Source organism: Geotrypetes seraphini, chromosome 13 (assembly GCF_902459505.1).
Source record: "Geotrypetes seraphini chromosome 13, aGeoSer1.1, whole genome shotgun sequence".
Lineage (NCBI taxonomy): Eukaryota > Metazoa > Chordata > Amphibia > Gymnophiona > Dermophiidae > Geotrypetes > Geotrypetes seraphini.
The window spans coordinates 19880548-19904753 of NC_047096.1; the positions used below are offsets into that span (position 1 = coordinate 19880548).

General features: G+C 43.2%; 1 protein-coding gene across 3 annotated transcripts in view; it reads right to left on the bottom strand.

Moving 5' to 3' along the window:
* The window catches only part of ITPR3 (inositol 1,4,5-trisphosphate receptor type 3), a 213002-nt gene that overhangs the window by 167339 nt on the left and 21457 nt on the right, over positions 1-24206 (bottom strand). For 2 of the 3 annotated variants that reach the window (XM_033917436.1, XM_033917435.1), the window contains exon 2: positions 8439-8509. The exons of the other annotated variant lie outside the window; for it this stretch is intronic. In XM_033917436.1, coding sequence (XP_033773327.1) covers positions 8439-8509 — 71 coding nt within the window. The remainder of the gene's footprint in view (positions 1-8438; positions 8510-24206) is intronic. 3 annotated transcript variants of the gene reach the window in all.

The following is a 24206-nucleotide window of genomic DNA, read 5'->3' on the forward strand; positions in this document are numbered from 1 at the left end:
CCATCCTGGATGTGCAGAATCAAAGGGCAAAACTAATAATCAATTCTTACAAAATTTTGGCGTGCATACGTTTAGTACATTGAATAAATGAATCAACAAAAATATTTAAAGAAAGGGGAAGAAAATGCTGAAATATTTCTGGAATAAGTGAGCTGGTGAGACGGAAAGAGAATGAGTCAAGGGGAAAAGGGAGGTGATTCATATTCTAAAGAATTATTTCCAATACATGCTGTTAGATCCATGTTTGCATTCCAACTGGAAGGAAATAAGGTCTTTCATGGGAAATGCAGGGTGTGGGAAGATAACGCTGAATGCTGGATTCCTGTCTTCCAAATGCAACTCATGAAGTCAAATGTTTGTCCAAGGGTAATTTTACTGTTCATATTTGTTCTGGGAGGATTCAATTGCAGAAACTGTACAAATATTGGCATTTTATGGTTTCTGATACTAATATGATGTAATATAAACTAACCCCCACTTCTGTTAAACTGCGCTAACAGTTTTTAGCGCAGAGAGCCACGCTGAACGGCCCGCGCTGCTCCCGACGCTCATAGGAACTCTATGAGCGTCGGGAGCAGCGCGGGCCATTTAGCGTGGCTCTCCGAACTACAAACTGCTAGCGCAGTTTAATAGAAGGGGCCCTATATTGTACAATATACTGTTCGAATCCTCCAGATGACTTATGTCTACGTTGGAAATCACAGGTGCAATTTGCCAGCTTACTTTGAGGAGGGAGAGGTGGGCAAATGGTGAGAAAATCATGCTGGCAGTGGGGAGAGGGAACCGACTCAACATTAGTGCCCGCAATGTATGGGAGGGCTCTGCCCTTCCATGCCAACCCAAAACTATGCTTATGGCAGCAAATGTATACAGAATTTTCTGCGGGACGGGTCAGGCGGCTGCTGTGGTGCTGCCGTTTGCGGGATGTGGGTTTGACTCGAAAAGACAAGTTTCTGCAAGACCAGCCAGTGCACAGAGGGGTGCACAGTTTAACGCATTCCAGAAATGTGACTCCTAGTGGTATGAACTGCACTGGCTGAGTTCGGGGGGGAGAGGGGGCTCTGTTGTTTGGGATCACTGGCTGAGGACCGTTACTGTGATAGCTCAGTGGAGTTTGGAAGGTAATCATATGGCCACGGCACATGGTACTGAACCCAATAGATGCTGGTTCTGACTGAGCTGCGAATCCAACAAAAGGAGAAATTTGCAGGCAAAAAAAATATTGGGAATCTTTTTATTTTCTATCATTTATATGCCGCATATCCTACAATTCCATGCGGATTACAAATTACTCAGGTACTCAAGCATTTTTCACTGTCTGTCCGGGTGGGCTCACAATCTATCTAATGTACCTGGGGCAATGAGGGATTAAGTGACTTGCCCAGGGTCACAAGGAGCAGAGCAGGGTTCAAACCTACAACCTCGGGGTGCACTACATATATATATATATATATGCCTGCTTTCTCTGCTGTCATAGGCCTTATTTTATCTGCGGTCTTCATCCTCTTTTGGCCATTGCCATCCTTTTGTATCTTTGCATTCATGCATGAATTCTGCCACTGTTTTGGCACTAAAAGTCTGATCCAGGTGTCTAACACCCTCTCATGAAAAGTATATCTAGCAGCACTATAGAAATCATAAGTAGTATTTTGTCACATTCCCTTACAGCCGCACGGGATCGCGTCAGAGGGAACGTGCTACCGAGTTGGAGAGCGGCCTGCTAGGTTCGCTAAAGTCGTCCACCACGATCGCAGGCTGCTTTGAAGAGGAGCATGCCAGAAGATGCCGGAATGGAGAGAGGGTAAGAATGGGGCCAACACAGGGGGGGGGGCAGGGGGAAAGGGAAAGGAGGCTGCTTTGGGGGGAGGGGTGTGCTTGGGACAGACAGGTGTGCTCGGAGGGGGGGAGGGGGAAGACAGGAAGAGGGAAAGGGGGCTGCTTTGGGGGGTAGGGGTGTGCTTGGGACACACAGCTGTGCTCGGAGGGGGCAGGGGGAAGACAGAAGGGGCAATGGAGAGACAGGGAGAGGGAAAGGGGGCTGCTTTGTGGGGAGGTGTGCTGGGGAGAGACAGCTTTGCTCTGGGGGGAAGACAGAAGGGGCCATGGAGAGACAGGGAGAGGGAAAGGGGGCTGCTTTGTGGGGGAGGGGTGTGCTGGGGAGAGACAGAAGGGGCCATGGAGAGATAGGGAGAGGGAAAGGGGGCTGCTTTGGGGGAGGTGTGCTGGGGACAGACAGCTTTGCTCTGGGGGGGACGACAGAAGAGGACCATGGAGAGACAGTTAGGGAGAGGGAAAGGGGGATGCTTTCAGGGGGAGGTGTGTCCTGGGGGCAGACAGCTTTGCTCGGGGGGGGGGGGGGGACAGAAGGATACAGACAGCGGCCAAAGAGAGAGAGATAAAGAAACACAGACAGACAGACAGATCTATTCTAGCATCTATTAATGTAACAGGCTTAAAGACTAGTGTTCTATATTTATTGAAACCCTACTCAAAATGTGACTATTTATATCATATTTCCCCTTAGAAAAACAGGAACTTCAGTCTACAGATAGGCAAAACCAGGACTGACAGCTTTTCCTCGATAACACAGATATAGCTGGAAACCCATCTTCCAAAGTAATTTTCCTGAGTGCTCTGGGATTTGCAGCTAGGATTCCACCACAACGAAGGCAGGGCCAAACACGCCCATGTGCATGCACACACACAAATATACATCTGGTCGTTATAGCACCAGCTGGTGGCATTAACTGTGTGTGCAGGATGGGTCTGAACAACACTCCCTATCTCGTTCTCAACATGTGAGGGCAGGAGCTGAATCTCAGGAAAGCAGTGGGGAGAAAAGGAGTAGGAAGGAGCTTACACAAAGCATAGGAAGATCAAACAAATAAAAGAAAGAGGTAGAGAAGTGAAAAGGAAGTTTTCAGCAATTTTCCTGATTCAGGGAACTTCTAGAGCAGTGGTCAACAACCTTTTTTTCACATAAAGGGACGTGGTGTGAATAGGAGAAAGCTCTTAGGACTACCAAAAGATTTCAAGCTTACAACACTCTTCAATCTCTACATTGCATCCCTCAGCACCTTCCTAGACAAAATAGGCTTAACCTCCTATAGCTATGCAGGCGACTTCACCATTCTCCTTCCTTTTGATCAGCCATCATGACAGACACACTACACAGAACTCTAGAAACAGTGGCAACATGGATGAAAGACCACAAACTAAAACTGAACCCAGACAAAACAAAATTCAAACTTCTCAAAAAAAAAAAAAATCCCAACCATAACAAACCTAGCAATAAACTCAATCACATATCACATTCAACCCACTTTAAAACTTCTGGGAATGACGATAGACAGATGCTGCACCATGCAACCACAAATCAACAAAACAATACAGAAATCATTCGCGGTCATGAGAAACCTAAGGCAAGTTCGAAAATTCTTCGACAGAAAACAATTCCAGCTCATGGTCCAGTCCCTAGTCCTAGGTCTCCTTGACTACTTCAACATCCTATATCTCCCCTGCCCTGCAACAATGATAAACAACTACAAACAGTACAAAACACAGCCCTGAGACTAATCTATTCACTAAGAAAACATGACCACATCACCGAGGCAAACCTCGCCTCACACTGGCTCCCAATTCATAAGAACATAAGCAATGCCTCTGCTGGGTCAGACCTGAGGTCCAGCAGTCCGCTCACGCGGTGGCCCAACAGGTCTAGGACCTGTGCAGTAATCCTCTATCTATACCCCTCTATCCCACTCTTCCACTCGCCACACGTGCACCACCTTCTCTTCCCCGTACCTCTAGTTGTTCACCGCCATGAGCAACAGCTTCAACATGCTCCTCGAAACCGTGTCGTCTCTCCCGCTGACATCACTTCCGGGCGCCATGCATAGGAAGTGACGTCAGAGGGAGAGCCAACGGGGTCGCAAGGGGCACGTCGAAGTTCTTGTTGCTCGTAGCGATGAACAACTAGAGGTACAAGGGAAGGGAAGGGAAGGAGACATGTGTGCGGCAGGGGGATCAGGGAAGGAGCAGGGCGGATGGAGACAAAAGCGGGTGGAGGGGTGCCACCACCCTGGATGCCTCTCACCCTTGCTACGCCACTAGGACATAAGTTGCAAAATTAAAAAGCAGCCCGGATTTCTCAAAAAGAGGACATGTCCAGGGAAATCTGGACATCTAGTAACCCTACATATTCCATATAGACATACACCATCATAAAATGGACTAAAGTCTAGCAAAGACATAACAACAAGTACAAATAAAAGGCATTTTCAACCAATATTTTAACTACACCAGGGTTGTCCAACATCAGTCCTCGAGGGCCTCATTCCAGACAGATTTTCCCCAATGAATTTGCATGAGATCCATTTGAATGCACTGCTTCCTTTGTATGCAAATAGATCTCATGCATATTTACTGGTATTTGGGAAATCCTGAAAACCTGACCTGGTGAGGGCCAAGGTTGGACGCCCCCTGAATTATGCAGAGATAGCCAACCCAGCTGGATTCTGAAAGGATTTGGACTCCGTAAGGTACCAAAAAGCCTTTGCAGAAAAATAAGTCTTCAAATGTTTCCTGAGTTGAATGATAGAAATAATTTGTCTAATCTCAAATGTAAATGAATTTCATAAGACTGTATCACCTATATAAACAATTGAAGAACCACAGGTACACAGTCTGACAATTAAAAAAAAAAAAAGAGGACCTCTGACAGGAATTTAGGAGGTGATTGTGACGTACATAAGGGTGATATAGCTTTACAAAGGACGCCAAACTGATAGGTGCTTCACTGTTCAGAGCCTTGAGAATTAAAGAAAATTTAAATTTCACACACCAAACAATTGGAGGAAGCCAGTGAAGCTCTTTCAATTTAAAGGAAATATATGACTGTTTTGGCAGTCCATGCAGCACGCAAGCTGCAGCGTTTCAAGCATTTGAAGGGCCCTAAATACACAACTGGAAAAACCCAGGTATAAGGAATTGAAATAATCAAATAAAGGTAGAATAAAAACCCGAACAACAATCCTGAAATTGGTGAGTCAATCTTTCAATCTTCTCAATAATCTGAGCTTGAAAAATAAATCTGCTGAATCAATAATTACTGTACTTCCAAATAATGTAGTTCTGTAACAGTAGGAATTTTGATATCATCCATAATTAATTCAGAAGGCACTAAAGTAGGGTTACCATATGGCTCCAGAAAAGGGAGGACGGATTGAGACCTCTGGACTTTACTTCCTTGAAAGCAATGGAAGTAAACCTGAATGACTCAAGCCATCCCCTCCTTTTCCTGGAGCCATATGGTAACACTATACCAGGGGTAGGCAATTCCAGTCCTCAAAAACCGGAGCCAGGTCAGGTTTTCAGCATATCCACAATGAATATGTATGAGATGGATTTACATGCACTGCCTTCTTGAGATGCAGTGGATATCCTGAAAACCTGACCTGGCTCCAGCTCTCGAGGACCGGAATTTACCTACACTAAAGTATCAGAAGAATTATCTGATAACCACAAAGTCTGAGTTCTGCTGAGAACTACTAAAGAAATTGTAGGATTAAAATCCTATTATGACAGTGGGCTATAAAGAGCCCCCATTTGGAAATAGTTTAATGAAGTTCCTGTACCTACGTGTAAAACAAGCATGTATGCAAAATGCAAACAGTACGAAAAATGCAAGGCCTAGTTGCTAATCTGGAACGGCATCACAAGAATTGCTCGGGCTTTGAAGATGATGATGGAAGCTTGTCTGAACATGTGGGATCTTCAAGGCAGCAAACATTCTTTTGTCTTAACAAATGCCATCTTCCCTAGCTAAAGCTTTCTGGGTAGGCTTTTGACGTTATTACTTGCATTCTCATGTTTGTACAAAATTAGAGTCTTTACTTTATGGTGCTATTGTTTTTAACCATCAAACAATGGCTTCAAAAGGGGCTCACCTACTATAATTGTCAATCAAAAGTACTTTAGCACATTAATCACTTCATCATAGCCGTTCAAATAAGAGCAAGACCAGAGGGTGGGAAAGGCCTCAGATTTACAACAGGAGTCATATAGAGAAATTATTTTTGATACGGAGAAATAGCTCTATGCATTGTATGATGTGTGGTGTCTGACTGCAGGTGGCAGGAGAGTCAATAAAGTTTTATTCAGCAGGTTGGAGTGTTTGGCCCCTCCTACTGTTGATGCCAGGATGTGTAGCAGGTTACTCAAATTTTTGACGATGAGAAGCCAGGAATATATAGAGCGGACGTTAAAAGTAAGTAGAAAAGGTTGATTTGCTGTTGCTAAAGGATTCTTGAATTAACCCGGGGGACCGGTTTCTAAAAAAACGTGTTGATCTCTCTGACGCAGTGGCGACTGAGGCCACAAAATGTTTATGTTTATTAAGATTTTTGATATATCGCTCCTAAACGGTTTACAATGTAACAATTGAATACTGAAAGGAAATCCATTAAACATATTCAGATAGAAAAGATAATGATAAGAGATAGAGACAAGATATGTACATCCCAACAAGTATTCAGTGAGTAAATTAAATTAAAATTAAAAATTAGAATTAAAAAAAATATACATAAAATAAAGTCGGGGTGGGAATAGGGAGATGATAGTAATATATGTGGACTTATTTGAATTGTATTTTGTTTAATTCATTTATTACAATGTTATAATTAAAAATAATGGGAGGGAAAGGGGGGAGAGGTAAATAGGGGGAAGGGAAGGGGTAGGAAATAGGGGGAGGGTATTGAGAGATGTAATGGGTAATTTGGAAATATATTTTGAAGAAATGAAAGACATTTGATGGAAATTAATTTGGTGAATTTAAATGTAATGACTATTTTATTGTATTATATTATTGTATATTTACTGGATTTCTTCAATAAAATATAAATTTAAAAAATAAAGTAAATTCCAGTCAGGCAATAGGATCTGATGTTAGAAGTTCGTAAAGATGACATGTCAAGGAGCGAAAGCTGAGCCCTGAAGTATGAAGCCCGCCCACCACACAATATTTCGGCCATGAGGTTTCACAGGATGCAGTCTTGAGTGCCAAAATGCAGGCTTGTCATTTGGATCAGATGCACTCCGAATCAGCCGGGCAACCGCCACTATCATCTCGGTGCATCAGCTGCATCAAACAGCCAACCGCCATCATCATCAGACCCGACAGCTGCTCCCAAAGGTCTCGGGGTCCCTCCGATGAACGGGCCAGTTCCCAGGCAAGACGACTGCTCCTTCGGCAGCACACGTTGGGCTGTCAGCGTCGGAGTCTGTGGAGATTTATAAGAAACTCCGGGGATGCGGGTTTGAATGTTTAACTGACCACAGCAAGTACTATTTGAAAGTGACTGTTTTTGCAGGTTTTTGGTTAAGTGTCAGCAAATCGTTCGAAAACTTTTGAGCAAGCGCTGCCAATATACAGCAAAAGTAGAAGCACGAAAGAGCATGTTTGAAGAACTGGAGATTCCTTTGAATCCATTTTGAAAATTCTGGAGCGCCGGAGGGTAGGTTTTTGTTCCGGTGACTGAGAAAGGGAGTTTTGGAGAATTTCTCTATATGACTCCTGTTGTAAATCTGAGGTGACGGGACTAAATTGTGCGAGACAATGGCGCGCCAACAACTGAGCGCAGACAACTGAGCGCAAGGTTGACAGTGCGCTGAAGAAAAGCACTATTTTAAAGGGCTCCGATGGGGGGGGTTTGGGGGGGGAACCCCCCCACTTTACTTAACAGACATTGCGCTGGCGTTGTGGGGGGTTTGGAGGGTTGTAACCCCCCACATTATACTTAAAACTGAACTTTTTCCCTAAAAAACAGGCAAAAAGTTTGGTTTCAAGTATAATGAGGGGGGTTACAACCCCCCAAACCCCCCACAACGCCAGCTCGATGTCTGTTAAGTAAAATAGGGGGGTTCCCCACCAACACCCCCCATCAGAACCCTTTAAAATAGTGCTTTTCTTCTCCGCGCCGTCAACCTTGCGCTCAGTTGTCTGTGCTCAGTTGTCGGCACGCCGTTGTCCTGCGCGATTTTGTCTATGAACCAAATCTGAAGCTCTTCCTACCCTCTGGTTTTGCTCTTATTGAATGGCTATGATGAAGTGATTAATGTGTTAAAGTATTTTTGATTGACAATTATAGTAGGTGAGTCCCTTTTGGAGCCTTTGTTATTTTTTGATGGTGATTTTTCCTACTACCCTTACATGATTGATTTGTTCTTTGCACAAGCTATTATTTTTAATACAGTTAAAATAAAACAAGCAGGCATTCCTTGTACAGTTTTATTGTTAATCACTGCAGAATCTTCCTGACTGGTGGTTCAAATTGATTTAATAAAATTGCCAGCCTTCCAACTCTTTAAATCACATCTGCCCTTCAGGAATCTGGCCAACCTTATCCTCCAGGTGACTCCAAAAGAAAAAGGAAATGTACCTCGGAACTTCTTGGGGGGGTTATCCAAATCTCCAGCCGCTGGTTCCACCACACAGCGATCGTCCACTAACCTGGAACAGTAAAACAAGTCACAAAAAGGAAGAGGCGACAGCCAACCGCAAAACACGTGTGGAGAATAAAAGGAGCAGTGAGGCAGTTTTATTGAGAATCCAATTGGACATGCTGCTACGTGCTTAAAAAGTTGGTTTTTCATTACTTCAAGGGCTCTTTTGAAGTGGTTGACTTTAAGAGGTGGATAGATATGGTTATCAGACAGAAATACAGACAGGCATTCCCTATTACTGTATTTTCCCTTTGATATTTGCCTATATTGCAGGTACTGTAACACCGAAACATGTTGGGGCTTTTCTAACTGGTTTTGAAGTCTACCTGGAGCCACTTTGGAGTCTGAATGACCTCCTGACCTTCTCTACTGCTCCTTTTATTCTCTACAGTAAAACATGCTACAAACATGAAGCTGAATTCTGTGCCTAGGGCCAGCCTTAGGGGGGGGGAAGGGAAGCTGCCCTGGGCCCCTCAGCTCCAGAGGCCCCCTATGGCATCCCATCCTTCCCTTCTCTCTGCCTGGTTCCAAAACCCCCCTCGCCTGTAAAAATACAAGGAGGTCGCTGGTGCAGCAGTGGCCCTCTAACGTGACCTGCAGCCTCCTCAGTGCTGTTCCTCGGCCACGGTCTACCCAAGCGGAGACAGTAAGTTGCATCAGAGGGGGACGGACCACGATAAACGAACAGTGCTAAGGCAGTCACGGGCAGTGATAGAGAATCACTGTCACGTCAGTGACCTCCTTGCATTTTTACAGGTAAGGGGGGCTTTGGAACCCGGCGGGGAGAAGGGTATACACGTCCCGGCCCATGTGGGTCCCATGGAGCAGCTGATTTTAAAACGAATGAAGAGATGCTGGATGGGAGGGCATTTGGTGGACCCAGGGGGTGGTGGGAAGGGAGGGATTAGTAAAAGTGTGGGGAGGGGGGTTAGACTTTTCAAATTATTCATATATTCAGCAGTACTATAATATAGTAGATATACATAGGCCCCGTCCTTCTATTGTACAAGTAAAAGCTATGAATATTGGAACTTTTACATCTTTCCCTGCCAGATGTAGAAGCTATGAGGGTGGTTTTATAAGCAGCCTATGTTATAAAACCACATAGATGCCTAGGGTGGATATTTTAGAGGCTTCCCCAGATCTAAATGACAGCACTTAAACATGTGTGAATGGCCCAGGCGTTTACATATCATTTCAGAACAGGGGCCTACATGGGGGAGACCACTGCATCTAAATGGCAAGGGGGTGTAAGAAGGGCAGGGAAAAGGAAGGGTCTAGGCAGGACAGCAATGCAGACATGCATTCCTTATTACACATTTGATATGCTATGCTAAAATGTTTTATATTCCACAATAGGCAGGACGATTGATTTGGTACGAACATATGCAAATAAGAAGGACAATCGACGTGCCAATAACATAAGTAGGATGATAGATTAGGCCATAATTATGCCGGTCTTATTAACTCTGTATTGTAACACCGCTACAAAAGCCCCTGTAACTCTGTATAGAGCCCAGGTATTGTAACACCTCTCATAAGCTCTTTGTAACTCTGCATTGTAACACCTCTACAGAAGCTCATGCAAATCGCTCTGAATTGACTCCCCAGTCATTGGCAGCGGTATAGAAGCTCACAATAAACAATTTTTCCAATTGATTCAGCGCGGATTGCAGCAAGAAAAATCCTACATTGAAAAATTGCAAGAAATCTCTTGGAGAATAAGATGTGGAGAAATGTGGACACTGGAATTTATACTTTCTCCAAGACTTGGGTGTCTGCTTAGGAAAAGACATAAATCCAACATTACCAGTTTCCAGGAGGCTAGCCTATCTCCACCCTCACCCCCATCACCACTGCACACACACTGCACCACTGCACACACTGCACACAGATTCCCATTCCTCCTTGGCAGCCTTCAGAATCCTCCCCTATCCCCAGCAATTTTGTAGATCTCGTGACGCGGTGCCCTGGCAAAGGAGGTGTAACACTCAAATGCAGGTTACAAATGTGGCAGGTTGAGCTAATAAACAGCATCACCTGCAACGTGTCTGTTTATTTATCTCTTTCGTTTTCTATCCCGCTTTCCTGAAAGAGCTCAGGACGGGTTGCAGGTTAAACATATATAAAGTTAACAGGTTACGATTCACCCAAAGCAGTTTACAATACTTTGAATAGTAATCAGAGACTCTTTAAGCATTTTCTCGTTCTGTCCCGGCAGACTTACAATCTAACTGCGATACGTGGGGTAAGGGAGGAGTCACAGGGAGCAGGGCTGGGATTGACAGACAGCAGCTTTAACCCCCTAGGCCACTCCTTCCAGGAGCCATTTCTAGCTAGTTAAGACCCCCGCTATTTTCTTTTCATTCCACTTCCAGACAGCTTATTCATTCATTGGGGAAATCCTGAAAACCCGACTGGATTCCGGCCCTCGAGGACTGGAGTTGCCCACCCCTGATCTAGACAGTGTGATGTTGGCAGTTGAAGAATGGATGAAACAATTCAAGCTGAAGTTAAATAAGGAAAACCAAAAGTCTTTTTTGCTACTCCAACTAAACTATTCTTTCTACTATAAAAATACTAGGAATCCGTTTGGAGAGAAATTTGACTATGAGGACACAGGTTGATACGATGCTCAAGGAGAGAGTCTCGGACTTTGGAAGTTGCGCTCATTGAGGGCTTGGTTCCATGATTATGCTTTTCAAATGTTAGTGCAATCTTTGGTTTTATCTGTATTAGACTATTGTAACATTGTTTATTTTACTGTAGCACGAAGACAAACATGATTCAATGAGAGAGTCAGCATGAGTTCAGCTGAGGGAGATCTTGCCTCACCAATTTGCTTGACTTCTTTGAAGGTATGAATAAACATGTGGATAAAGGTGAGTCAGCTGATGTAATGCATCTAGATTTTTCAGAAAACTTTTCACAAAATTCCTCATGAGAAGCTCCTGAGAAAATTGAAGAGTCATGGGATAGGTGGCAAAGTTCAGTTGTGGATTAGAAATTGGTTATCAGATAGTACAACAGAGGGTAGGGTTAAATGATCATTTTTCACCATGGAGGAGAGTAAACAGTGGAGTGCCACAGGGGTCTGTACTGGGATCGGTGCTATTTAACTTATTTATAAATGATCTGGAAATTGGAACGATAAGTGAGGTGATTAAATTTGCAGATGGCACTAAACTATTCAAAGTTGTTAAAATGCATGCGGATTGTGAAAAGTTGCAGGCAGACCTTAGGAAATCGGAAGACAGGGCTTCCGTGTGGCAGATGAAATTTAATGTGGACAAATGTAAAGTTATGCACATTGGGATTAATAACCCAAATCACATTTACCAGATGCTAGGGTCCAGCTTGGGGGTTAGCGCCCAAGAAAAGGATCTGGGTGTCATTGTAGACAATATAATGAAACCTTACGTCCAATGTGTGGTGGCTGCCAAAAAAGCAAACAAAATGCTAGGAATTATTAAAATATAGATGGTTAGCAAGACCAAGAGTGTTATAATGCCTCTGTATCGTTCCATGATGAGACTTCACCTAGAGCAGTGGTTCCCTACGCTGTCCTGGAGGACCACCAGCCAGTCAGGTTTTCAGGATAACCCTAATGAATATGCATGGAACAGATCTGCATGCCTGTCACCTCCATTATATGCAAATCTCTCTCATGCATATTCATGGTCCTCCAGGCAGAGTTGGGAACCACTGACCTAGAGTACTGCATTCAGCTCTGGTCTCCTTATCTTAAGAAAGGTATAGCGGCACTAGGAAAGGTTCAAAGAAGAGCAACCAAGATGATAAAGAGGAAGGAACTCTTCTCATAAAAATAAAGACTATAAAGGTTAGGGCTCTTCAGCTTGGAAAAGAGACGGCAGAGGGGAGATATGATTGAAGTCTACAAAATCCTGAGTGGAGTACAACAGGTACAAGTGGATCGACTTTTCACTCCATCAAAATTTGCAAAGATTAGAGGACGCTCGATGAAGTTACAGGGAAATACTTTTAAAACCAATAGGAGGACATATTTTTTTCACTCAGAGAATAGTTAAGCTCTGGAACGCATTGCCAGAGGTTGTGGTAAGAGCGGATACTGTAGCTGGTTTTAAAAAAGGTTTGGACAATTTCCTGGAGGAACAGTTCATAGTCTGTTATTAAGAAAGACATGGGGCAAGTCACTGCTTGCCCTGGATCGGTAGCTGGATTGGCTACCATGAGAACGGGCTACTGGGATTGATGGACCATTGGTCTGACCCAGTATGGCTATACTTATGTTCTTTTATGAGCCAAGTATAGGACAGTTAAGCCACTGTAGCATCACTGATGAGGTTGGCTCTGAGGCACTGTGGAATGAGGCATTATGACATCACAATCTCAGCTCTGGAATGTTGCTCTCATTGGGGTTCCAGAATCTGGCTATTCTTTGAGATGCTGGAATGTTGCTACTCTTTGGGTTTTGGCCAGGTACTAGGGACCTGGATTGGCCACTGTAAGAATGGTCTACTGGGCTTGATGGACCATTGGTCTGACCCAGTAAGGCTATTCTTATGTTCTTACGTGAACCAAGTGTAGGACAATTAAGCCACTGTAACATCACTGATGAGGTTGGCTCTGAGGCATTATGACATCACAATCTCAGCTCTGGAATGTTGCTCTCATTGGGGTTCCGGAATCTTGCTATTCTTTAAGATGCTGGAATGTTGCTACTCTTTGGGTTTTGGCCAGGTACTAGGGACCTGGATTGGCCACTGTGATAACAGGCTACAGGTAGGCCTGTGACTGTCCAGCACTGAGCTGGAATGAGAATCAATGCATGCCCTCAAAGATGACTGTCGCTCCAAGTCAGGGCAGTCTCTCTGAGCTGCTGGTCAGGTCAGTAGCAAGCTTAGCAGAGTCTGAGCTTTAACTCCCTTGTACCTCTGGAGACGTCAATCACTCCAAGTCAAGGCTGAAGCTCTGTACAGATGGAGAAACACATAGTTTCCATTTCCCATTGTGCCAGTTTTCAACCTTCCCAGGCAGAATATTTATACAAATGCAAGGAAATAGCATGTTATAAATATCAGAGGCTTCACGCCTCTGTCCTGTCTGATGTGCAATAATTATTTCATAAAAGGAATTTCTCCTCCCCCTCCTCTGCCTCAGGCTCCTCGCTAATAGAAGGGCACCTGGAGCTCGTGAAATCCTTTAAAAACTATCTAACATTTAATCTTGAACATTCATCTCTCCTTTTTCAGAAAGAGGTTCCACAAGACAGAGTCAGTTTGGCAGAGCTGGAAGGCCATTTCCCAGCAAGACACAATCCTTCCATGCTAATTCTCTCTAGAGGCAAGCATCATTCAGCCCACGTTTCCAAAGCTGTCGCAGATCTCTCTGAAAAGGGACTGTGAAAATAACCATGTCAGAAGTAGAAATTAGCCAGTTCTAGTTTCACCTCCACAGCATGAATGGAATTATCATCTTAATTTTTCTTTAAATCAACCAGGATGACAAGTCTGTAAGTGCATGTGTCAAAACCAGGACTAGTTCAACTTGTGCCCACTGACCTGGAACCATCAGGCCACTCTATTTTGTTTTGATGGGTGAAGGGTGCATAACAGTGTGGAGCTCACCCCTACAGCATGGGCAACAAATTTCTATACATTGATATATTACAGTATTTCCAGATCAGATTTCTAACAAACCTCCCCTGTTACAAGTTTCAAGTTTTATTAGTGCTTGATAAATCGCTTATTGAATATCTAAGCGATGTACAATTCAAATAAAATAGAAAGACAAATACAATGACTTTAAATAAAAACATACTGGGTTAACATACATGAATCGTGAGGATTGGGGGGGAAAGTTACAATATGTTTGTAGAAGAAAAAATACATTAAAGGGAAAATAACTCAAGGAAGGGGAAAAAAAAAAATTGTAGGATGTCAAGCCTAGGGACAAAAAATTCTAAGTCTGGGGGTCATATATTAAAAGCATCCTTGAAAAGATAAGTTTTTAAAGCTCTTTTAAAAGAAAAGAGGTCCTTTATGTCTCTTATGTACTGGGGCATAGAGTTCCACAAAAAAGGGGCAATAATTGAAAACATGTCTTGTCTTCTAGTTCCAATTATTTTCAGGGATGGAACTGTTAATAGATTGTTTGAAGCTGATCGGAGGGTCCGTGAAACGTTGTATGGAATGAGCATTCTAGTAATGAACTGGGGTTCATTATAGGTCATAGATTTGAAAACTAGCAGTAATATTTTGAACGTAATTCGATGGATAATAGGAAGCCAATGAGAGTCTATCAGCAGAGGGGTGACGTGGTCAAATTTTTTTGCATTGTAAATTAGTTTGATTGCGGTATTTTGGATAATTTGTAACCTCCTTTTTTCTTTTTGTGGTATGTTTTTAGCGCCAGCTGGCACGCTGAATGCTCTGCGTTGCTCCCGACGCTCAGAGTTCCTGTGAGCGTCAGGAGCAGCGCAGAACATTCAGCACGCCAGCCTGTGCTAAAAACCGCTTTTGTGGTTTTGTAAAAGGAGGGGAGGGGGGTTTATATATGCTAGCTGAGTTCAGCAAGTGGGTTGACTAGCTGACTCTTTTGCAGGAGAACCTGAGTCTGCCCTGCTTTTATACAGCATGAAAAAGTAGTTCTCATTTCAATAAGAAAAAGCAAATTGGTTGATTCAACATTTGACGATGTTGCTCCTTTCTCTGTAAAAGATCCTTTTTTTCAGTCCCCAATTAGGTCTTCTGCTCTCCAGGTCAGCTAGGTTGCTGTATAGCAGGGGTGTCACATGTCAGTCCTCAAGGGCCGCAATCCAGTCAGGTTTTCCCCAATGAATATGCATGAGATATATTTGCCTGCACTGTTTTCATCGTATGCTAATAGATCTCATGCATATTCATTGGGAAAATCCTGAAAGCAACAGAAGTAAAACCCAGATGTTTCAATCTGTCCTCCTTTTTCTGAAGTTATATGATAACCCTACTGTGAGAGGAGGAAGAAGTCATGGTCATCACTCAAGGGTGATATCTAGTAGCTGAATTTAGGGCTCCAAATTACGGGGATCTAAAACAGCTCTCACATGTGGCTCCCAGCTGAGACTCATCACTGCAGTTACCAGATTAGGAATATTGTTGGGGGAGGGAGCAAGGAGGCATATAAACAAGGGAAATATTTTTAGGTAGATGCAAATGACAGCTCACGGCGCTAAATTCAGGCTCTGGCTCCAACTGAGCTGGAAGCCCAAAGAAGCAAGAGGAAATGGCTGGGTCAACAAAGAAAAGCCGGACCATATGTCCCAGCATGCAATGGAGCAGAATAGGGTGGGTCACTGGGGCCGTGGCCCTTCCAACATTTTGCCCAACACAGCATCAGCAATTAGAGAGCTCAGGGGCAGGAGTCATAGATTGGCTTGTTTGACCCCTTCAACCAAGACATTCTTCTGCAACCCCTTATTGGAGGTAAAAGTAGCAGTGCAATCGTCTGTTCTGTAAATTTGTAGGCAGGGTAGGAGTCATCTGTCCATCTACATTATCATTGGATATAATAAACTGCATCACATCTTTCTGTTTATCCTGATCACATTTTTGCCTGGCAGTGTCTACATACCTAGACCACACCGGTCTTGGCCTCAGCCAAAGTATTTTACACCGACTGCATAGGAACTTTATCTGGCAGGGTCTGGGCTGGGTTAAGTGAAGAAATTAAGTGTCTCCTTCAACCTCTTATCTATCATCATTTATCAACAGGCCGTTCCTCCACATGCTTTCCTTCCATTTACCTGAAGTGTCTCCACCCCTTAAATCCACCTGCTACTAAAGGCCTGATTTCAAACAAGCATTCCGTGCCTGTTCAGCTCTGTGTACACAATGCCCATCCCTCTTTGGCAAGCTCAAGAAGACCGACATAACAGCACAGCTTTATGTGAGAAAAAATTACCTAAGAACATGAGAGAGACCTAAGGACACAACTTTATGTGAGATAGAAGTACTTAACAGCAAGAGGAAGAGAGCAGCTTTGTATAAGAAAAAATCTCCCTTATGTCATGAATGTACAATTTTATGAGAAAGAATTATTGCCAGCAGAAGAGGGAGAGAAAGAGGAAGACTAGTGCACAGTCTTATATGAGATATGTGCCCATACTATTATGCAAGGCAGATGCAAGGGTAGGATTACCAGATTTCCCTTTGGGAAAATCTAGACCCATGGCCACTCCCCCAGGACCACCCAGTTCTGCCTATATCATAATAATAATAATAATAATAACAGCTTATATACCGCAATACCGTGAAGTTCTATGCGGTTTACAGAAGATTAAGCAAAGATTACAAATTGAAATTGACTTTAAGAGGGGAGGAAGAAAGAGAATTAATAGGACAGGAAATTCATTGTTAAGATATTGATCAAAAGGACAAGTTAATCGCTATAGATGGGAGAGAGAAGAGAGGATCAATCAGTTGTCTAGATGCTTTAGGAACAAGTGGGGGGGGGGGGTTTAGACGTTTCCTAAATTCCCCATAAGTAGTGGGCGAAAGCAATTGTTCTAGGTCTTTATCATGTCCTCTTCCGCCCCCCCCGCCCCATCCCCAGATGGCATCCACACGTGCACAGATACGACGCAATGACATCATGTGTACTCACGTATGACATCACCACGTTGCGTCCGCACAAGCGCGGATGCCCCTTCCTGATGCGATTTTGTCGGGAAGCTTTTCAAAACCTGGACAAAGTGCCGGGTTTTGAAAAGCCATCCGGAACCCCGGACATGTTACCACCACCACTCCCACCTCATCTGCCCAATGGTTAAGCTAATTCTAACATCATGAGGAAAAGCATGGACATCCTTACACGAGTGCTTTTCCGCTGCTCAGGGTATGCAGCATATCCCTAGCACTGAGAGCAACTTCCCAATTACTTGCAGGGTCCATCCACAGTAGGTCTCCCCCTGGTTTTCTAGAGTTTATTCCACAAGGTGCTGCATATTGCAGGAAAGTGAATCCCTAAGGCTTCTGGCTCAGTTCTGAATTCCTAGGGTTTGGACACATACTTAGCAATAAACACTTACACCTCTAAAACACTGCTAACCTTTGGTAGATTCCACCTCCGTCAAAGGACTGCATTTAGTCTTTAGTCTCCATTAAAATATTAAGCTATCACTAATAATAAAACCCTAAGCGCGCTTGCGCACTCCTACCTGAGTGATCCCTGCCTCCGTGATCCATAGCTCCATGGCCTGCGGCAAAGAAATATTAAACCGTCTGGCACGTGCGCACGTTTGGAGCGTGCGCACATGACGATTTACTTTATCCAGCAGCAGTTACTGTGTGCCGGTTGCCCTTTCCACTGTATACAATACAACGTGATAAAACGCGATAAAAAAAAAGGTAGGTGGAAGAAGAGGCACGATAAACAGACAGGCAGTGGGCAGGGATGTTGACAGACAGACAGAAATAGAGACACACACACTGAAAGACAGGTAGGTGGGAGTGAAAGACACACACAGAAGAACAGGGGGCCAGGGAGAGAGATAGAAAGAAAAAAAAAACAGACAGCGGACAAGGAGAGAGAGACACACAGAAAAAATGACAGACAGACAGTGGCCAAGGAGAGAGAGAGAAATAAAGAAAGACAGACATGGGGCCAGGGAGAGACACAGACAGAAAGAATGGCAGACAGACAGGGGATCAGAGAGACAGACAGACAGACAGCGGTCAAGGAGAGAGAGAGAGACAGAAAGAAAAACAGACAGACAGAGAGAAAGCAGCCAAGGAGAGAGAGAGAGACAGAAAGAAAGAAAGACAGACAGACACATCTATTCTAGCACCCATTAATGTAACGGGCATAAAGACTAGTTATAACAATAATAATAATAACTTTATTCTTGTGTACCGCCCCACCACATAGTTCTGGGCGGTTCACATCAAAGAAGACTGTACAATCAGTGAACATATATATATCAGGGAAATATAGCACAAAATAATCAAGTTACAAAATGATCAAACAAGTAAGTTTTCAACAACTTTCTAAAAGATTATAAAGACTGTGCTTGAGGAATACAAGGAATTCATTTTTCCTGCCTGGAATGCAAATGTCTTTTCTAAAAATCTCTTATATCAACAAGCTTTTGGAGCTGGATACATAAACAAGCAAGTTTTTCGAGTATTCTTATTAGACTTGTGCAATTTGAATTGAGAGGATAGGTAAGTGAGTAAGGTAGGGGCTCATTAATATTCTCATTAATTTTGTTCTGGAACAGTCATTTGATCAGTTGAAGAAGGTGTTCTTGGCTCACCATATTTTCAGCACATGACACACAGGAGCAGTTCCAGCTGGCCGGCTCAGACATCAGCTGAAGCCTACAAGTTTACATCATCAGCAGGAGAAAGAGCACGGCGGTAAAAGCGTTTTGTGTCACTATTCAAGAGAGCTTATATGTTTAACACTGGCTGTGAAAGGGCAATTCTACAACCAGGTGCTCACACGTACATGCGATTTCCGCATGTAAATGTACTGAAAAACAGCCCCTTTCGTGGGAATCATACGCTTAAAACACGTAAGTGGCACAGCATGGAATTGCAAAGGGGGCATTCACAAGAACACTGGCTGGGCTTACACTTATGAATCACTGTAAGACACGGATGCCCTAGCCCTATTTTAGGCACCCACAGTTACAGCAGTGTGCAGTTCTGGTCAGCACAACTTAAAAAAGATAAAAGGCAAGGAAAATGATAAAGGGGATGGGATGACTTCCCTATGAGGAAAGGCTAAAGCGACCAGGGCTCTTCAGCTTGGAGAAGAGATAGCTCAGGGGAGACATAGCACAGTTCTATAAAATAGTGGAATGGAACAGGTAGATGTGAATTGCTTCTTTATTCTTTCCAAAAATACTAGGACTACGGGCAGGCAATGAAGCTACGAAGTAGTAGATCTAAAACAACCCAGAGAAAATATTTCTTCACTCAGCTCTGGAATTTGTTGCCACAGAATGTGGTGAAAGCAGTTAGCTTAGCAAGGTTTAAAAAAGATTTGGATAATTTCCTAAAAGAAAAGCCCATAATCCATTATTAAGATGGACTTGGGGAAATCCATTGCTTATTTCAAGGATAAGCAGCATAAAATCTGTTTTACTCTTTTGGGATCTTGACAGGTACTTGTGGGACCTTGCCAGGTACTTGTGATCTGCATTAGCCATTGTTGAAAACAGGATACAGGGCTTGATGGACTTTCGGTCTGTCCCAGTACGGAAACTCTTATGAACAGCTGGTATAACAGCGGGCACCTAGGATTTAGGCAACCCGATACCAGTTTGTGATAGTATTCTATAATGGAATCTGAGCACCCAAATACCATTACAGAATAAGCTCTCACCGAATGGCATCTGCATATAATACAATTACCCCAAACATATAAACCCCTGTGTGTAAATTTTTAGTGGAACTATCTATATAGTGGGAAATTGTATAAATGGCACTGGAAATTCGGTGGCAGACAAAATCAGTGCTAAGTATAATTCTATAAAGGAAGAAACAGCAAAGAGGGAGGGCTGGAGAAGCATTATGGAAAGAAGAGTGCTGGAGAAAAGAGCATGGAGTAGGATAGTTCTGGATGGGAGGGGAGAGATAGAAACAGCAGGAGAGGAGGTTGGAGGAAAAGAGAGAGGGGGCACTCACAGGGGAGGGGGTTGGGGGTTGGAAGGAAAAAGAAAGAATCACTCACAGGTTGAAAGGACAGAAAAGGACCTGTGGGGCAGGAGGGTTGGAGGGAGGGAGAAAGAGAAGCACTAAAAGGGTACAGGGAAGGGGGATCAAGGAAATGGGTGAAAGGTGGGGGAGGGGGCACTGGACAGTGTGGGCGGGGCTGTGGGTGGAGTATGGATGGGGTCATGTGTCCTCTCTTTTTTGTCTTCACAAATTGGTAACCCTATTTATAGACTTCTATCATATTGTATCTAATGTTCTCCCTTCTTGAGTGTCAGTTCTCTCCATCTGCCATCGTTTATCTTTGGGTACCAGTGTTCCCCATTTAATGCACTCCCATCTAGGTTCTCCACTCTTGAATATTAGACTGTTGGACATTAGACTAGACTAGAGCCCCCTGCTCCCATCTAGCATTTTCCATCCTTGACCATCAGCATATTCCACCTAATGTTTTTTGCCTGGCGCTCTCCATTCTTGGGTGTCAATGTTCTCCCCTAGAGCTCTGCTCTCTAGTGTTTGCTATCCTCAACATCAATTCTCTCATGTAACGAGAACCACTTCAGAAGCAGTGATGGCAAGCTCTGGAATTATTTTTAACTCTGGTCTCTGTTTTATTCCATTTTATCCTGCTGGGCCGATTTTTAGCAGACACATTGGTGCTGAACGAAAACTGGATCTCTTGAAGATTGGCCTTTACTGGAGCAACCTAAGAAACATCCCCCCCAAAAAAATTTCCTTTTCTTTGAGCCCAAACAGTTATTAGATTTTTTAGGGCCAAAAGAAGGGTTGGTTTTTTGGATGAATGACCTGTCTACTGGATGTAGGAGGGTATCCATTGTCGTTACTCTATATCTGTATAATCTTGTTCAAATTAATTGAAATTTATTTTCTTTCTTGATTCCAAATTTTGTGGACTGAATAGTTGATTGAATTTCCTAGTATATATGTTAAAATGTTCTCATTTTTGGATATTTTGATCTCTTTTCAAGACTGTATTGCTTGATGTTGAATTGTAAAAGGATATAAATTAAAAAAAAGAAACAACCCAAAAGATTTTGATACCAAATGTTGCAATAGGATAGATACCTTTTGATAGTGTGATAACTTGAGGAGGGATCCAGCAAAGTTTGAAGAATAGTCCAGGATTTGGCAGATATGATTTAATGCTAAAAAATGCAGAGTCATGCATTTGGGCTTCAAAACCCCAAAGGAGAAGCACAGTTTAGGGCGCTGATCTCTAATTCTAATGAGCTGAAGGAGAGCTGCCAAATATCTTCCCATAAGGGGCCTTGACACTACTGACCAGTGTGTATCAATGACATCCAAACCCACCAGCCCACCTTCAAACTTCATTGGGAGGTATCAAGGTTATAAGCAATTCCAAATATATTCTCTTTTATTTATTCATTTTCTTTTCTATCCCATCCTCCACAAAGAGCTCAGCAGTGGCCAAACATTCCAGAACCCCAGAGAGTAGCAAGATTCCATACTACTGATCCAGGGCAAGCAGAGGCTTCCCCCATGTCTGTCTCAATAGGATACTATGGACTTTTCCTCCAGGAACTTGCCAAACATTTGTTAAACCCAGACACACACTGTTACCACATCTTCAGGCAGCGAGTTCCAGAACTTAACTATTCTTTGAGTGAAAAAAATATTTCCTCCGATTCATTTTAAAAGTACCATGATCTCACACATAAGTGCTACCATTTTATAAATTCAGGTGACCAGTTATAGAATGAGGTGGGGGAGTTTCCAGAAGGTCCTCATGGTCCTATATGGTCCTCAGCTCAATATCTCACTAGAGTAGCCAGAGTAGAAATGAGAAACACTGCATTAGGAAAGAGATACAGAAGGAGGGGGAGGGGGAATCCTAGACTAATTACAGATAAAAGCTCAACGGGGCAGATCCCAGCCCTGGTTCTGACTGAGCTGGAAGCCAAAGGAGCAAAAGAAAACTCCTAGAACCAAAAATAACAAACTCTTAAGGGATAAGAAATGCCATTCTGAGTCAGACCAATGAGCCATTGAACTCAGCTTCATGTCTCTGACTGACTGATCTGGGTCACTTGAAATAAATACATTACAGACCTCTTCTCATTCCCAACCAACAAACATGAAAGAAAAACACACATGAAATTTATCTCCCCACCGGCTAGAGGGTGCAAATATAAGAGACACCATCAACAACTGCTATCATATCAAGCTGCCATATGGGGTAAAGACCTAGAAAAACTAATTGCGCACACAAACAACTATGAAGAATTCAGAAAACACCTAAAAACTTACCTATTCTTGAAATACCTAGGTAACGAACCGGAACATCAACCCCCCTCGTAACATCACCACACACCTGAACTTGCAACTGTTAACCCCAAACCCCTAATCACTAAACATGAACACTATATGAACTTACGGAATATTTCTACTTCTGTGTAAACAACTTGGCGCTTCCTGGCCTTGCAACACACAAACTGACGTTAACATTACCAATGTTATCAGAAGTACAATGCTATTCTCTTTAAGTAGTTGTACGAGATATACACTGCTATACTCTCTAATTCGCTGTATGAAAAACTTCTCTTGATTGTATTTACAGTTTCTTTTATTGTAAACCGCCTAGAAGTCGCAAGATTACAGGCGGGATATAAGAATAAAGTTATTATAATTATTATTATTAAATACCCAACAGATCCTAATGGAACAGCAATGGATCTGTCCTCTAGAAACACATCCATATCATTTCTTAAATCGGTTTTAAATCTCTAGCACTTAGCTTCATGGCATGGCCCCCAGCTCTTTTACAATTTGAAAGGGCACACAAACACTCCCTTTCAACCAATTCCAGCCCACCCATGACTTTATAGACCTCTATCATATTCTCTCGGGCAACTCTTCTCCAAGCTGAAGAGCCCTAACCCACTGATCCTTTCCTCATACAAGAGCCCCCATTCACTTTGGTTGCTGTTCTCAGAACCTTTTCTAATTCTGCTATATCTTTAAGATAAGGCAACCAGAAGTACAATTAATGATCAAGGTGAGGTTGTCTCCTTATCAGTCCATGATGCCTTATAATATTCTCCATTTTATTTTCCATCCCTTTCTGAATAATTCCTAGCATTCTATTTGCTCTTTTGATTGTTCCTACATACTGAGCTTGTGGCTCTGTAATCACACCCACCAGCAGCTTCAATTTACTTCTGAATTTGCGTCTCCTGGTAAATTGTTCCATAATTTCATTGAATTAAATCAGAAAAAAAATCTACTTTAACATGGTAAAGTCAATGACCTTATGTTCAGGATTCTAGAACGGAATTTCAGAATTCCCCAGGAATGGAAGTCCTTTGAAACTACTGTAAATTGATTCAGTACTTTGAATCAGACACAAAGAGACTTTAACAAGGAACAGGTTTTTCTCAAACATTACCAGAAAAATGTATTTCCTCCCTTCCAGGGCCAGTACAAGGGAGGGTGCGAGTGTGGCAAGGGGGGGGGGAGGCAGAGGGGTGCCGGTGCCATCACCAAGACAGCGCCTGGAGCAGTCCTCCCCGACCCCCTCTTACTATGCCACTGCTCATAACTGCTTTGGTTTTCAGGATTTCCACCATGAATACATTACATAGATCTGCATGCACTGGATATATATAGCTCTCGTCCATATTCATGGTGGATATCCCTGAAAACTTGGCTGGGTTAAGAACCACTGCTCTAGATCATTTCTGGATTTGCCCCCTGGCATTCCAGTTCCTATGTTCTAGAATCCCCTTACCAGGGTTATCACTCTGGATGATTCAGGTATGAACTGGTGATTAGGAGCAGAAGGAACACCTCCTCCTCTAATGCAGATAACAGTAGATAAAGACCACTTAATCTATCCAGTCCTACCAGTTGTTCTGGTCTATGCTGCTAAGGCTACCTCCCAGCCATACAAATGTGTTCATTTGCAACAGCATATTACTCCTTTTCCAGGGCCCCAATGCTCAAAGCACTGGTGCTCAGGGCTGTGGAGTCGGTAGATATATC